Source organism: Neovison vison, chromosome 6, assembly GCF_020171115.1.
Source record: "Neovison vison isolate M4711 chromosome 6, ASM_NN_V1, whole genome shotgun sequence".
In the NCBI taxonomy this organism is placed as follows: Eukaryota; Metazoa; Chordata; class Mammalia; order Carnivora; family Mustelidae; genus Neogale; species Neogale vison.
Genome location: NC_058096.1, coordinates 114,642,553 through 114,658,819, shown reverse-complemented (window position 1 = coordinate 114,658,819; position 16,267 = coordinate 114,642,553). Strand labels below are relative to the sequence as shown.

At 39.2% G+C, this 16,267-nt stretch overlaps 1 protein-coding gene across 1 annotated transcript in view; it reads left to right on the top strand.

The window, feature by feature from the left end:
* Positions 1 to 5,324: 5,324 nt before the first annotated feature.
* The window catches only part of FGF12 (fibroblast growth factor 12), a 556,671-nt gene continuing 545,728 nt past the window's right edge, over positions 5,325 to 16,267 (top strand). Inside the window, exons 1-2 of the mRNA XM_044252008.1 lie at positions 5,325 to 5,474; positions 5,642 to 5,784. Of these exons, the coding sequence (XP_044107943.1) occupies positions 5,772 to 5,784 (13 nt within the window). The 5' untranslated portion in view covers positions 5,325 to 5,474; positions 5,642 to 5,771. The remainder of the gene's footprint in view (positions 5,475 to 5,641; positions 5,785 to 16,267) is intronic.

The following is a 16,267-nucleotide window of genomic DNA, read 5'->3' as shown; positions in this document are numbered from 1 at the left end:
AGCTAAAACCAAGATTCAGAGGCTTAACTGACTAAGCACCACCCAGATGCCCCTTATTGTGCATCTTTAGACTAAAGCTTGGATACATTTTGTCTTCTTTTATTGGCTTAGTTTTCATAATGATTCCAACAAGATTTAAAAAGTTACTTTTGCATGTCATTTGCTATGTGATTTCTTATCCCCAGAAGGGGAAAAAAAAGGCAATCAGTTGAAAAGTGTTGTTTTTCAATATTCTATTTGGACTGATCATTTCAACCTGTGTGTACTTGGGACCTAAACATTAATGAGATTGGCACACCCCATTTTAAGTGGGCATTATGCCAGTGTAACAGATGGTCCTTGAAATTGTCAGTTGATAGCTTGTGTATAAGTCTCTAATATTGTCAAATGGACAAACTCCTTAACAAGAAATGTCAAAAACGTTTGTCAGTTGGTTTCCAGATGCCTTACCCATGCATCATTACTCTGCCTCACTACTCTGCAATTCTCTTTAGACTCTTAATAGTCCCCTGAGAAATCAATGTTAGAGCATGTGGATGGGTGATTCCTGGGCAAAATACATCCCAATGACCTATATACTCTTCTGCCATTTCTCATCTTTCATAGACTATTCCTTACCTCCATTACACACCTGTGACAAGAATTACTTTTATTGAAACTTTATCACTTACCATTTTCTTCTTAGGAAGACTGTTACTTCACCTTCACCCAAGAAAGAGAGTGAAAAATTCACACACAGTAGGTAATCAAGAAAGGCTTGCCTTCTGAGAGATGCTACCTAATTTCTATAGCATCGTTATTCTCACATGGCTTTGCCAGGCTGACTCATCATTTTTTGTCCTTTGAAATTTCTGTCATCTACTTTATTCCTCCTTCTTTTGTAACTAATTTCTTTCAGCTTCCTAGGCTCTTTGTGAAGGGATGGCCCTCCTATTAGCCAGCCCAAGAGATACTTAAACCTAGACCTGATTATTTATGGTCTTTGCCAAAGAGTAAACACTGAGCACATTCGTTAACTGCTTTGTGATAATCTTGCTGCCTCACCAGTCACTTGTGATCCTGTTTACCTTGTCAGGATTGCTGATTGATGGTTTTCAGTTGCCAAGTAAACTGGCTTTGTGGCCATGGAAAAAGCATTATTTCATCCAACTCATTCATTTACTCATCAGGTATTAAATCAAATCTTCTAAGTTCCACATGTTGTTCTAGATGCTGCAGATACAACAGTGAACAGTGGACATAGCCTTTGACCTTGTGGAGCTTACACTCTGGTGGCAGTTTGGAACTGATACTCTCAGTAGAGACTGTAACCAATTTGCAGTGAATACTCATTTATAATGGTGAGTTGACTTCAATATTGTCACCAAAAAGAGTTCTAATGTTTTAAGATTATTTATTTATTTATTTGACAGATGGAGATCACAAGTAGGCAGAGAGGCAGGTGGGGGTTGGGGGGGTGGGAGGCAGGCTCCCTGCTGAGCAGAGGACCTGATGCGGGGGTCTGGGATCATGCCCTGAGGCGAAGGCAGAGGCTTTAACCCACTGAGCCACCCAGGTGCCCCAGCTGTTTTTGTAATAGATCATGAGTTATAAAAGACAAATAGTAAGAAAATAATGGAGCACAAAAAAGGCCACAAATTCCTCTCAATTTATATTCAGCACTCTGGAAGAACATAGTGAATATATGGGGGGGAAAATCTATGCTAACCGGTAATTGATCTGACATATTAGCAAGGCTCTTTAACTTGTTAATTGTAATGTACTACATTGTTTTTAATTAACTCAATCATTTATATTGTTTCTGTACATTCTACTAAGAACCAAAGCTAGAGAAACTGAATATGCATACATAGCCAATCAATTACATGGGTTAACAAGAATTAGGCTGGAATGTCAATATTGGTGGTGTTAACTCTCATTCAGTTGTGTAATATAAGTAATATGGCCACATATCGTCCGAACTAGGACAGTTTTTGATGGTGAAATGGGAAACCCCAATATTAGGGATCTAGTCCCACCCAATTCTTGGCATTTTTAAATAACAAATTGTCAGGCTAGTTGTGTATTTCCCCTCTTCCAAGTTCATCATCAAACAATTTCATTATAACTAGGTCAAATGATTTCTTATTAACACTTTCAGAAAGTACTTCTGTCCTTAAATCCTTTTCCACTTTGTGTTTTGGAGAGGGGTTGGATTTCTCTTCTTTTCTTTCTTTCTCTTTCTACGACAAGGTATTTGAAGGCATCTAGCCTCTTATTCTTAAAAGCTATGGCCTGGCTAACTGCCCAACCTCATCTGTGATCCCACTATACCTGTGATAATCTCTACCTTATACCTTACCATATCTTTCAAAATCACTTATGTTTCTATAACCTTTAATAAGCTCTATGCTTCTGTAGGGCAGAGATCATGTTTTATTCATACTTTAACCTGTCTGTGACTCTGGTTGCTCATCTTTAAAACACAGATAACAACAGTACTAATCTCATGGAGTTTTACAAAGATAACATTAACTAAAACATTTGGAATCCTTATAATAGTGTCTGGTACATAAACAGCTTTTAATAATGTTAGTCCAATATTATTATCATCATCATTTGTTATCATAATGCCCATAGTCAATGTCATATACACAAAAACATGTATACTACTTATTAATTCATCAAACATTTATTAGTGTTTCCAGTATTCAAGATACTATATACTACCAAGATGAATCAGGAACCTATTTTTTAGTAAGGGTGAGGAAGAGAAATGAGATATGTATATAAATAATTATAAGTGATTGAAGACAGGTAAAGATACAGCAACTCTGTTACTTTTAATAGAGAACATTTTCAGATAATCTTGAGGAAAATGTAAGATTTGCATATGTAGCCATTTGTGTTATTGGTGTCAGGAGGTGAAGACATTATAAGAATGACTATGTAGGGTGCCTGGGTGGCTCTGTGGGTTAAAGCCTTTGCCTTCGGCTCAGGTCATGATCCCAGGGTTCTGGGATCGAGCCCCACATTGGGCTCTCTGCTCTGCAGGGAGCCTGTTTCCTCCTCCTCTCTCTCTCTGCCTGCCTCTCTGCCTACTTGTGATCTGTCTGTCAAATAAATAAATAAAATTAAAAAAAAAAAAGAATGACTATGTAAGTAAAGGTACAAAAAAGTAAAATCTTGAAGTTTGCTTAAGGTAACAGCAAATATTGTCTAGAAGTTAGGCTTGGAGAAGACTTTAAGGTAGTTTGGATTCAGATAATAAAAAGGTCTCGAATGTCAGACCACAGATTTTACATTAGATTTTATTTATTTTCCATTTAATAAAACATCTGGGTTTTAAAAACTATGAATAAAAATAATGAAAATTCATGAACTAGGAGGTTCTCCCTGTTCCCTTTCACGGTAGATAATGGGGAGGTGGCTATACAAAAATCATCCTGGAGGGGCGCCTGGGTGGCTCAGTGAGTTAAAGCCCGGGGTCCTGGGATCAAACCCTGCATGGATGGGGCTCTCTGCTCAGCAGGGAGCCTGCTTCTCCTCTCTCTCTGCCTACTTGTGATCTCTGTCTGTCAAATAAATAAAATCTTAAAAAAAAAAATCATCCTGGAGTAGATGGTCAGCTAGGGAGGACCCTTGGGTTCTGAGCCTGGGTCGGCTCCAGTATGTCACTCTTACCAAGCCAAGTACTCTTCCTGCCTCTCCATTTGTAAAGTGGTAAATATTAAGGGTGTGTCTAGATGGTTCTAAAGGTATCTTCCTTCCTGAAACTTTTGAGAGGGAAAGAACATGTAATGGGTACAGTGTTAGGAGCAGAAATTATTTATTCCAATGAAATATGTAATTGTTCTTAATGAACAATTGACTCTACTATCACTCTTCTCTACTTCCTAAAACTATCAAATTTTAAAGAAACCCTGAGTTTTCTGATTTTTCCATGTATTTACTTAGGCATGCAATAGAAGAGCCTAAACATTAGTAGACCCTAGGTTGTGGGCTCTGCAATGCCACACATTCAAGTTTTAACTCCCCAGTGCTAAACGCAGGCAGGTTTTCTCACAATTTAGCAGGAGTCCTCCACTAATAAATGTCCATGTTTGGCTGAACCCTCATGATTAATATTTGTAATCATGGCCCTAAGGCATTGGAAAATCCCAGGATGCTGTCTGAATCACCAGAAGCCTGAATTATAGGCTACCTCAGGTTTCTTGTTGGGAGTATATTTTATTGTATTTCAAGGTATTGAAAATTGGGACTAGAATTTAACTGTGGAGGGATCTTTGTGTAATCTGGAGTGTGTGATTAATCCGCACATCTCTCTCCTTAACCATTGCAGATAACAAAGTGTTCTAGGTTTGCTTTTATGCCTGAGAATAAGACTTATTGTGAAGGAGAGAGTCTTCTCTCAGGAGAACTTGGACTACTGAAAGAAAAAGATAATAAACATTTTTCCCTACTAAACATTTTGCAGATAAACAATATATAGTATTGTTTAAAATACTATTTTTAAAATATTCTGATAGAAAAGTAGTACTTCAAGGGATTTTTGGCTTTGCAACCTTCCCTCTGAACCTCACATGAGGAAAACACTCTCTTCCTCTGCATTTGGATGATGATTACATGCATAGTTTTAAAGTACATATTATCAATAAGATGACTCCCCATATTAGGGGACTTTGCTTCTTGGTAGATTGTTGAAAAGAAGCTAAAAAGAACACCTCACAATGTCTTCAGGGGCTTTGTTGGGAGAACTTTAGAAGCGCTGAAGCCTCTTGGAACAGTTTTGAGGGGAGGCCAAAGAGATCTCAGGGAAGCCAGCAAACTCTGAATCTGAGTAGCAGAGAAGCGGGAGAATATTAACCTTTAATAGGTCCAGGATGACTCCCACCTCATCCCCCCCCCCCCCAAACAAAACAAAACAAAACAAAACAAAACAAACAGGGGAATGTAAAGAGAAATATAAAGTCGGGTAAGTGAGTAGAGGAAGGGGAAACATACACCTGGAAAGTTACTGCAGCAACTAAGAAGAGAACCCCAAATTGAGACCACTGAATAGGATTCATAAATCTCCTCCTCTTCTCCCCCTTCTGCTTCTGAATAAAACCAAACCCAGCTCAGAAACCCTAGCCTCTTGTGAGGCTTCCATAATCCATCCTGTAAAATCGTTTGGGATTGATGCACAATCCCAATCCAATCCATTTTCTAGTTTGCAAAGGAAAATCCGGTCCGGCGTTTATTTTTAGCAGCGCTTCCCTGTGACCGAATGCTACAGCTCTTCAGCTGGGATAACTGAGGACCGTATTGGGGAGAGAGGCGGAGGGGGCGGGGGAACGGGAGGCGGTGAAAAGGGGAGGTGGGAGGCCCTGCGCATGCGTGCCAGCGCCCATGCAAATCTGCTGTACATCCAGAGAGCAAAGTGGGATGATCTGTCACTACACCTGCAGCACCACGCTCGGAGGACAGCTCTTGCTCGCAGCTTCCAGACCCAGGTAAAAAAAAAAAAAAAAAAAAAAAAATGAGCGGGCATCGTGCATGCATTTCAATACCAGATGCGCGTCGCAACCTATCCCCTGTAAAGGCAATCTGCTGCTGCTGCTGCTAAGTGTCCTTTGGTGGCTGATTGCAGCTTCAAGGTTTAAGAAATCCCATCTTTCAGGAAGCCTGAGGGGGAAGGAAGGAAGTACGGGCGAAATCATCAGATTGGCTTCCCAGCTCTGGGAATCTGAAGCGGGCCCACATCTTCCGGCCAACTTCCATTGAACTTCCAGCACTCGAAAGGGACCGAAATGGAGAGCAAAGGTATGTGGTTGTCCCTATCGGGGGACTTCCCGCTGCATGTGCGTGTGGCCAGGGCAGTCCTCAGCGAGGGGACTGCAGTGCTTGGGGAGAGAGCATCATACTAGGTCGATAGGAGGAGATGCTATGTCCGTTGCAGCACCAGGGGAGTGTGGCAGGAAGGCGACTTCTTTTTAACTCCCACCGCTTGGAAGACAGTGTTTAATACTCCATCAGTTGCGTAGTGAAGTGTGATGAGTTTTTTTTTTTTTTTTTCTTTTTGGGTGGGTGGGGGTAGAGTCTTTAGATGGTGGGGGAGGAGAGAGATGTTGGTAAAGCAGTTTCTTTTCTATAGAATGGATGGGCTCGAATACAGATATTTCATTTGCTTTAGGATTGCTGACAGGCATGTTCGTATCTGATATCCAATAATGCATTGCTATAAAAAATGTTTGGATTTCTCCACCCCCACCCCATAAAGATGGTATTTCTGGGCGTGTATGACCACATCCTACTGCATTTTGAATATATATCAGCAGAGAAATTGGGTCTATTTGAAACAGTGTGCGTTAGAACTGACCTCTAAGGAGAACAGTGTATCAGTACTGCTTGGCTCCCATGCATGATGCATTTACTAGTTCTGGACATGTATATATTAATATTCTCCTCGTAAGCAAATCTGTATACTACACACATACGAACTGGTAAATGAACTGTAAAAATCAACTTGTGATGGCATATTTAACACACATAAACAGAATGTAATTTTTGCGAATTGTAAGGTTGGCGATCCTTTGGGTTTAACTCCATCTATGCAGGTTTCTTCTTCCTCCTCTTCTTCCTCCCCCTTAAAACACCCACCAGGTTGCAAGAACCTTGAATGATGTGGTCAGATATCCAGTAGGAACATTGGATGTATTTAATTCTGGTGAAATCAGAAGAAATGATGTCAACTTTTATGAAACTATATTCATTACCCAGAACTCGAGAAGCTATATTTGAAACAAGGTTTTATTTTTAAACCAGGAATGTCAGTCATCGTGGTAATGTGCTCAGAATCAGGGAGTGGTGGTGGGTTACCTATTTCTGAGCTGATTAATAAAAATGGAGTGTTGAATGATAGCAGGTATGTGTTCAAGAAAGTATTTTAAGTATTTCATTAGAAGGCTTAAGTATTTGAACCTAGGTGAGGACTTACAGTGTGAAGAGAACTAAATTGACATGGATTTAGACTGGTTGGCAATTTTCAAAGTAGACAAATTATTCTTATTTGCTGATGGGCATTTCTATGATCGACAGTGATGTACATACATGAGAGGATCCATGTCTCCATATACACGAAGCATATATTTATTAACTCTCTTGTGTAATCCATTTTTAATTGAGAAGCCAGTTTTAACTCATAGAGGTCTGTAATATCCTAGTTGATTAAGTATTTCTGGCACATAAGTTAACAGCAGAGAAAGTATCATTTTACTCTAAAGCAGTTTTTTTGTACTCAGATGACACCTGCTATTTGGTTATTTGGCAAGGGTTCTTAGTAACACTTTGCCTCCGATTTATACACTAATTCTTGATCCATGATATAAAGAGGATGTATCTCTTGGCGATAATTTTTTTTTAAATTTCCCTTCTTTGCCCATAAAATATGATACCTGTCACTCAAAGTTCCAGGTGGTTTATATCTCGGATCGATAACAGTAGTGTTCTAGCTATTAAGTACTGCTAGTCTTGGGAATTTGGAATAGAGAAAAAAATACATCTGAGAAGAATCAGGCCAGAAGTTCTATGCCAATCCAGAGTGCAGTGATACAGGCGTGATTCACAGCACCGACCCCAAGGCAATGAAGAATTTTGCCCCAAGCCAATATTGTGGTCATTTTGCAGACGTCGTAACTGGATCAGGTAAAAGACACATTGCAAGTAGTTATACATTTAGTTATTAGACTCCCTTATAACACTGAATTAGCCAGGTAGTGATCATATTAAGAATGGCTAATTACTTAAACATTGTCCTCACTTTCTCAGTTGATGCAAAAGGCACAGCTAACAATGGTAGCTAACTTGAAATTTTTATTCGAGAAGAAAGAGAAAGAGTATAGTAAGAGGAGTGTATCCATATTTTATTCTAATCTGTGTGTCTTTCATACTTTATGCCGTCATGTGCAGACTTCTTCCCCCAGCAGATTTCAGTTTAATTCTAGGAAGACATTCTCAAATGTAAGTACATTTAAAAAAATTTTTTTTTCTACTGGAAACTCTAACACAGATTCAAATAGTGTTATTGCATGACGCAGTTGAAGGTTCAAGAGTTCTCCATTTCATAAAAGATTTAAATGGCCCAATTAACTTTAAATCTCATTGCCAGCCTTTGACATCCTTCATGTTACCTCCAACATTTGAAAAACCTTTCTTAGAACACTTGTCCAGAGTCTCAAGCAGAATATGTTATTTATAAATAAGATAAAAATTTTTTGCCCCTTACTTAGTACTTTGCATCACTTCCTATCATCTAGGGTAAGGAAGAGAGGAAAATAAATCAATAGACTGAACAATCAATCAAGATCTAATTTTAGAGATTTTTATGTACATGGTAATTAATATCACCTCAAAGATTTGGGTTGGTGCACAGTCTGACCAGCTTTGACAGAATTTGTGCCTTGTACTGGTTCACAGACTTCGCTGTGCATTAGTATTCCCTGGCATGCTTCTTAAACATCCTTATGCCCTGCCAAAGCCATCCCAGTGACGTCAGAATGTTGAGGTGAGAGAAGCACAGGTGTTTGTTTGTTTGTTTGTTTTAAGGTGCCAGGTGTGGCATTGTTTGGGAACACTCATTTAGACTTTTGATAATCAAAATGTGATTTGAAAACTGGTCTTTTTAGAACCACAAGATCTGGATCTTTACTACAGGCTTATTCAGTCAGAATCTGATTTTTAACAACATCCCCAGGTAATGTACATGCAGATTAAGTTTGGGACGCATTGATTAAGTGTCAGGAAAGCGGTTCTTTGTCCCGCTCTCTCTCTTCTACTTTTTTTTTCCTTTTCTGCCTGCACCACATCTTTTCTTTGTTAAGCTAGATTCTCAACCTCAGGCTGGCATTAGAAACACCTGTGGAGCACTGAAAGCATAAAGATGCTTAGGGTACCCTTCTAGACATTCTGATTTAATTGGTTCTGGAGTGGGACCTTAGTATAGGTATTTTTAAAAAGCTCCCCAGGTGATGCTAATGGGTGGCCAGACTCAACCACTGGCTTAGGCCCTTGCTGCTCAAGGTGTAGCCCATAGTCAAGTAGTATTAACATCATCTGGGATGCAGAAACTCGGGCCCTACCCTAGACTTACTGAATCCAGTAGGCCTTTCAGGAAAATCTGCTGGTTGTTCACATGCACATTAAAATTTAAGAAGCACTGGTCTAGATCTTAGGGAACTGACTGTATCTGAGACTGCCAGATCAGTATAGAGGATGTGATATCCTCGAATCAATACGGAAGCTCCTGAATATGTGATTATGTTCAAGGTCTTTGGTTGGTTTGGAAAGAATGGAGATGAGATGATAAAAAATTCCTTGCTTCATAGTTAGATCAGAAAATGGACTCATTTTTAAATACCCTCTTGCTCTTCCTCAAGCCATTTGTTTTCAACCCCTGATTATCTTTAAACACTTATTCTATAGGTTCAATCTGAGCTTCTAACCACCTCCCTGGTATTAACCCAGACTAGTGTGATGTTAGACTACTTAAATCAAGGTATGTCTTACAGGGAATATAGCCTTAGCCTCTTCCCATGATTATATGTCCCTGTTCAACTCTTTGAGATTCATTTTATGTACCCCTTGCTCCATAAAATCTTCTCTGACCTCCCTCACACCTAATTAGTATTTTTTTGGCATACTTTATATGACCTAAGTACCTTTTTGTCCCCCATGTAAGACATTTCCTACAATCAGCATTGCAGTTTTCGTGTTCTTTACTTAATTAATATTTATTGAGCACCTGGTATATTCTCAATGTGCTTACTCCTGAGACTGTAAAAGAACATGAAGATGCAATTTCCGGTCTTAAAGATCTCCCTCTCAAGTCTCCACTAATCGATTAACCTTCCTGTGGGCATCATTTGAACCTAACATTCCTGCAGCTACCCAGCTGCTGGCTTCAGATAAAATGTTTTTGTTTACCATAGGTTACATGTGTTGAATTGAATGGTCTTACTTAGTTTACCATGCCGTATTTATGCATCCAGGAGATGGTACATTGGAAAAGGTGAAGGATGTTTGGTTACCAAAAAGATCGGTTTAATTCCAGACCACAGAACTCAGTAACGCGACCTGCTTTCTCTGTAGAGAACTGCACATGTATTCCCAGTGAAGATTCAGCTCTGTTCTGGGTTTCACACCAATCATTAGAGTTGAACCAGGGGCCTGAACCAATGTATTTAAGGCATAGAACAGTCATTTCTTGGAAACCAGGGTGGTCCACTCTGCAGGAGAGAAAGGAAATGTATATGTAGTAAATAGTTTAGCAGAGAGGGGAAGTGATTCTAAGAAAAGCTATTTTGTGGTTAGAAAAGAATCCAAAATTCTGAGCCATTGTGGTGGGATAAGTAAAACTTCAAGGCAGTGAAAAACATCTAGAATAGGCATTGGGCTTAGGAGATCCGTTTTCCTACCCGGCTCTAATATGTAACCTTGGACAAATCATTTTCCCTCTCTGAGTCTCCTGATTCTTCAATACTCAAGGAAGTTCATTTCATTCAATTCAAAATATTTACTTAGCTGCTGCATTGTTCCAAGCACATTGTTAAATGCAGGGGAGGGGAAAGAAATAGTGTATTGGTTTGCTTTTTAGAAGCTTCCAGTCTTGGGGTACATGGACAAGCCCGAGTTGTTGATTTCCAACATGGTGTGTTTTTTCCTCATTCATTTTTCAGAGTTCTAATGGTTGGAATATAAAGTCTTCCAGTGATTGTGGCTTCTGTAGAGGCTTTTAACATTTCACAGCAACAGTGCCTACCTTTTGTTCCTCCTTTGGTTTATCGACACAAAGTTGTTGTGTGGGGAAAACATTTGAACTCAAGCTAAGTATTCTAAAAGTGGTACTGACTGACCAGCTCCCTTGCTAGTAACCTATTGTCTGACTTAGGCGCTTATCATGAGGCTTGTTAGCATTAGAAATGAGTCTAGAGGTGGTCAGGAGTGTCATCTCCTTATCTCTGTCTTGTTATTGCCTTTAAGCTTCTGATGTACTGACCCTATTAGGCATGGTGTTCTGTACCCACTAAGTGGCCAATCATGGTATATTGGATTTTCTGACTTGTTAAATACTAGCAGCCATAAATAACATTCATGAGATACTTGGTATCTTTCAGAGGGCTTTTAATATATATCATTGCCCTTCAAACCCTGTGGTTAGGCATTTTAACTTCATTTTAGATATAAAAAACAGAGGCTTAGAAAGACTCAGTGACTTAGGCAACTCATCTTATTTTTGTCTCTCTGTAAAATAAGAAGTAATTAATAATAAAATAAATAATAAGTATATAAAATAATATTATATACTAATATAATATAATATAAATAATAAAATAAAATAAGAATTATTGTAGCCACCCCAAGCCCCATACCATACTATCATGATTATGAGATAAAACTTATAGCAGTAAAGCAGGTAGAGTTCCCTAGAATTATTGTCTTTTGGTACTATTAGCTATGTTTGTCTTTTCATGAGAACTGAGATCCTGGAGGGGAACAACTGGTCCTTCGCCAACTTTGTAGCTTTAGCAGCAAATATGCCGTAAAGATGCTCAACAAATCATCTCCATTCCTTTTGTGCATATTCGGTATTTCTGTAGTAATTTCTCAGACATCTGCATTTGTCTGTTTTGCTGGGACTTAGTCGTGAGGCAGTTACATAACATCATGTGGGTTTGGGGATGGAGATGCATTAGGTCCAGTATTACACCTTGAATGGGTTTCAGACACTGACCACGTGAAATCAGATGACTAATAGCATTCTCCATCAGAGGTACACATCAGAGTCATTGAAAGTGCATGGGACACGGGACTGGGGTATTTACGAAGCACCTTAGATGTTTAAGGTATTCACTCTCGATTATGATTCAATAGATGAGCCACAGGGGATTATGAAACCATAACATGTACCTGAATCCTTTATCAGGAACACTATAGGACTCCTACTGCCTGGATCTTGAGTATTATTATCTATAGTGTTAAGAGAGTGATGTGTAGATAAGAGATCTAATTCCTATACTACAGGCTTGGGATAGCAAATAGACAGGTCAGTAGATGGTGAGTGTCTGAGGCTAAGAAGACACCTCGTTTCCCCCAATATCTTTGTCTTCATCTCCTCATTAGCATCCTTGCATTCAGAACATGGTAGAAGTTTTTTCTTTTCCTCCCCCCCCTCCCAGGATCTCTGTCTATAGTTCTAATTTTAGTTGGCTCTTCTCTCCATTTACTTTTTTTTCTTTTAAAGGTTTTATTTATTTATTTATTTATTTGACAGAGATCACAAGTAGGCAGAGAGGCAGGCAGAGAGAGAGAGAGAGGAAGGGAAGCAGGCTCCCCACTGAGCAGAGAGCCCGATGTGGGGCTCAATCCCAGGACCTGGGATCATGACCTGAGTCGAAGGCAGAGGCTTTAAGCCACTGAGCCACCCAGGCGCCCCTCTCCATTTACTTTTTGAAACAGTCTCTGTCTCCTTGTCTTTGGGAATGTGGGACTCCCTTCCCCTGGTGGTATTTTGTTGGCGTGATGAACCTGATGGCACCTTGGAAGAAGTCCCAAAGGACACCTGTTGCTCCTCCACAGACCATTTTTCTTTTTTTCAAAACATATATTGGCTTCTTAGCCAAAAGACCCCCCCTACCCAAGCACTGATTCAGAGAGCACAGATAATTGAAAGTGGGCTTTAAACTCTGCAAAAGAAGGGAAGGAAGCTGCTATTCTGTGGTTAGATTTTTGTTTCTCTCCTGTTTCTGGACTGCCAATAGCCTGAGAAGCAGCCCAAAGGCACTCGACTGTAGAAAACACAACACAACACACCCAGAAGCTTTCAGAGGCCATTCAGAAAATAACTAAACATATCAAAGATTCCCTTAGCCAGGAGGCAGGAGGAAGCAGCAATGCCAATCTGCGGATAACGTGTCCATCTCTCCCTACCCCACTCATTCCTACCGTTATCAGCCATGTAGAACAATCAGGCTTTCCTTTAATCCACAAATACTGATAACATGCAAATAGGTCGAGCCCAGTTTAACACTAGGTGAATTGGGACATTCCTTTTTAACTTTTTGGAAACCAAAAACCTAGATATGTTTCTGACTTCCAAAAAAAAGTGACATAATTATTCTAATTGTTAAAATCTGCTATGTTTAAAATTAGATTACTTATGCAGTTTTCTACTAAAGCACTTTCATTTCAAAATATTTTTAACATTTCTAGTACTATTTAAAATTGAATTTGATTTACTTCTTTTTCTCTTCTGGGATTTAAAGGAGAATATTTGCTATATGTCAAGAAAAAGGTTGCCATGTAAATCACACTTTATTTGCAAGTCTACCAGTGATTTAAAACGAGATGTCCTGAGTACTTTTTCCCAGTAGGCTTTGCATCAGCATCATCGTAAAAAGCAAAGTGATGATGCAAATAAAGCAAACCCTCAATAATATTGAGGCAAGGGAGACAACCAAACAGGAGGGGAGGGAGGTGGGGGGATGGGCTAAATGGCTGCTGGGGATTAAGGTGTGCATTTGTGCTTTAAGTACTGGGTATTGTATGTAAGTGATGAATCAGGAAATTCTACTCCTGAAATTAATATTGCACTACATGTTAGCTGACTGGAATTTAAATACAAACTTGAAACAAAAAAGTAAAGACTTTGTTTAAAACAACAACAACACTAGTATTAAACTAGATGCTAGAAAACCTAGATTCAGGTTCTAGTCCCTGTATTCAGTGGTGGGACAATCTCTTGAGAGACTGAGAGAACAATCTCTTCCTTCTTGTCTCTGGAGCTCAGTGTCCTAAGCCTTTTTTTTTTTTTTTTTTTTAAACTCTATTTGCCTATTGATTTCTACTTTTTAAAAAAGAAACTGCTTTTTCAGCTAGTATGTAATCTTCCTTTACTTCAACCTTTTTAGACTTGAAGTCTATGGAAAATAAAACGTGGTGGTCATAACTACCATATTAATTTTTAAGGACCTGCTGTAGGATTGAGCTAGCTTTGGAATACTGTGAGTTGTGTGACTAACATTATTGGGTCTGTAACTGAGCTGAGCAATTAACTTGGTTCCAAGTTAGAAAGGACTAAGATGAGGAAGAGAAATTGCTATGTGCCTGGCATTTGTAGATTACATGATCATGGCCAAATATAGCCCCGGGTATGTCTGACATGTGAGGGCTAAGGGGGCTTTGTGGCGAAGACCCTGGCTGGGGAGTCTGAAGATTTGGACTTGAGTCCTGTTTCCCACCCCACATCATGATGAGTTTGAACTGGTTACTTCTTTCTCTGTTCTTGTTTCTTCATCTGTGAAATAAGAGTGGAGTAGAGGCAAGGTTCATTTAATCTCTGGGATTGTCAGAACCAGCATTTGTGAGGTATTTATGTAGGGACTATAGTGGATTAAATTCTGTTTAAGGATTTATGGTTGGTGCCTTGGTCTCTCCTATTTCTTTGGCTGAGTGACATTTTTGCTCAGCAGATTGTACATTATGGTTTTATAACTTTTTTTTTAACCTCACATGTGTCTTCTTTACAATAAGATTAGTTTATTTATACATCAGTCATATGTGAAGTTGATTTGGTAGATATGGTTTTCTCCTTTCTCCCAACCTAACTGCACCTCACCACTAAAAAAAAGTAAAGACAAAAAGAATAATGCAAGGGATCCAAGTGTCCAAGTGCTGAGTGTTTTAGTGACATAAGAGAAGGAGATTTGATTTTCTTTTAGCTCTCAATCAGCTGTAATATATTATTCAAAAATAATTGCATTTAGTCCTTCAATCTTCAAACAATTTAAAAACCAATAACTATCTCTTCTGATATTTGATTGGCTACTGATCATTCTAGATAGAAGTTACAGGTTTTGCTTTCAGATGAAAGTGATCCAAAGTCTAAGAGTTCCATGGTTAATAAGCTGAATTTCTTTATTGCACAAAGAATGAAATATAATGATGAGGTTGGAGTGTTTAACAGGAATGTGTTGATGAACATGAGCTATGATCAGAAATACTCATGACATGATGGTACTTACAAAAACCAGTGATGTGGTTCTATGTACCGATTATATTAATGTGAAATTTATATATCCATGGACAAAGAGTAGCTATTAATATGCAAGAAATGGCAATATTTGGGTAATGATAATTGGATTTTGAAAGGATCTATTCCCCATTTTTAAATTTTTCACTAATATTTAAGTTTGTTTTTAAATAAAACAAAGGACCACTAGTGATAAACTTTTTAAATAAGACAAAAGACCACTGGTGATAAACTTTTAAAAAGATCTACTCAGACTGAACTCAAGCAAATCTCTCTATTCTTGGTTTTATGCTTTATTCACATGAGTCATTGAAAGGACATTTGACGAGGGGTGCCTGGGTGGCTCAGTGGGTTAAGGGTCTGGCTCTTTGTTTCAGCTTGGGTCATGATCTCAGGGTCCTGTGATCAAGCACCGGGTTAGTATCCATGCTCTAGAGATTGCTTGGAATTCTCTCTCTGGCCCTCCCTCACCCCTGTGCAGGCCCATGCTTGCTTGGGTGCGCCCATGCAGCTCCGCATTCTCTCTCTCTCTCTCCAACAACAACAAAAGGAAGATAGAACATTCGAAGAGATTACTGTCTTTTGAAATAATGCTTATGTAGCTTTTGCTCTGTACCAAGTGCTGTGTTTTACATATATTGACTCATTTAATCCTAGTAACAATACAGTGAGTCAGGCACTATTGTTATTCCAATTTTAGGGAGCGGAAAAACCGGGCTTAGTGACTTAAAGTATCCAGCCCGGATCACAGAGCTAGGAAGTGGTAGACTATCTTCTTAGTCTGTGAGTTTAACCCCTTCTGAACATCCAAGGCTTATTTTGCTCTAGTCTGGTAAGTCAGTTAACGTTCCATTGTTGCTGAAAAACTAGCCCAGCTGTGCACACTCATATGAAATGTGTACATTTCGTTAACCTTTAGGAAGCCTGATCTCCGTAGGCTCAGTCTCCCCCCAAGCCCGGGGCCAACGAGAGCTCTCAGAGTTCCTGCATGCTATCAGGTGGGTATGAGAAAGAGTTCTCTGCTCCTGTGTGCCTTCCGTTGACTTCCAAACGCAACTGCTTAAGGAAGCATGGGGTTACAACTTCCTTTTTTTTTTTTTTTCTCCTCTTTACCTCACCTCGAATAATTGTCTTGCTTATCTGGGAAGCTCAGTGGTATGGTAGAAAGATTATAAGGCATAGCAACTTATTAATGCTTCTGCCTTGGGCCAGATCTATCTC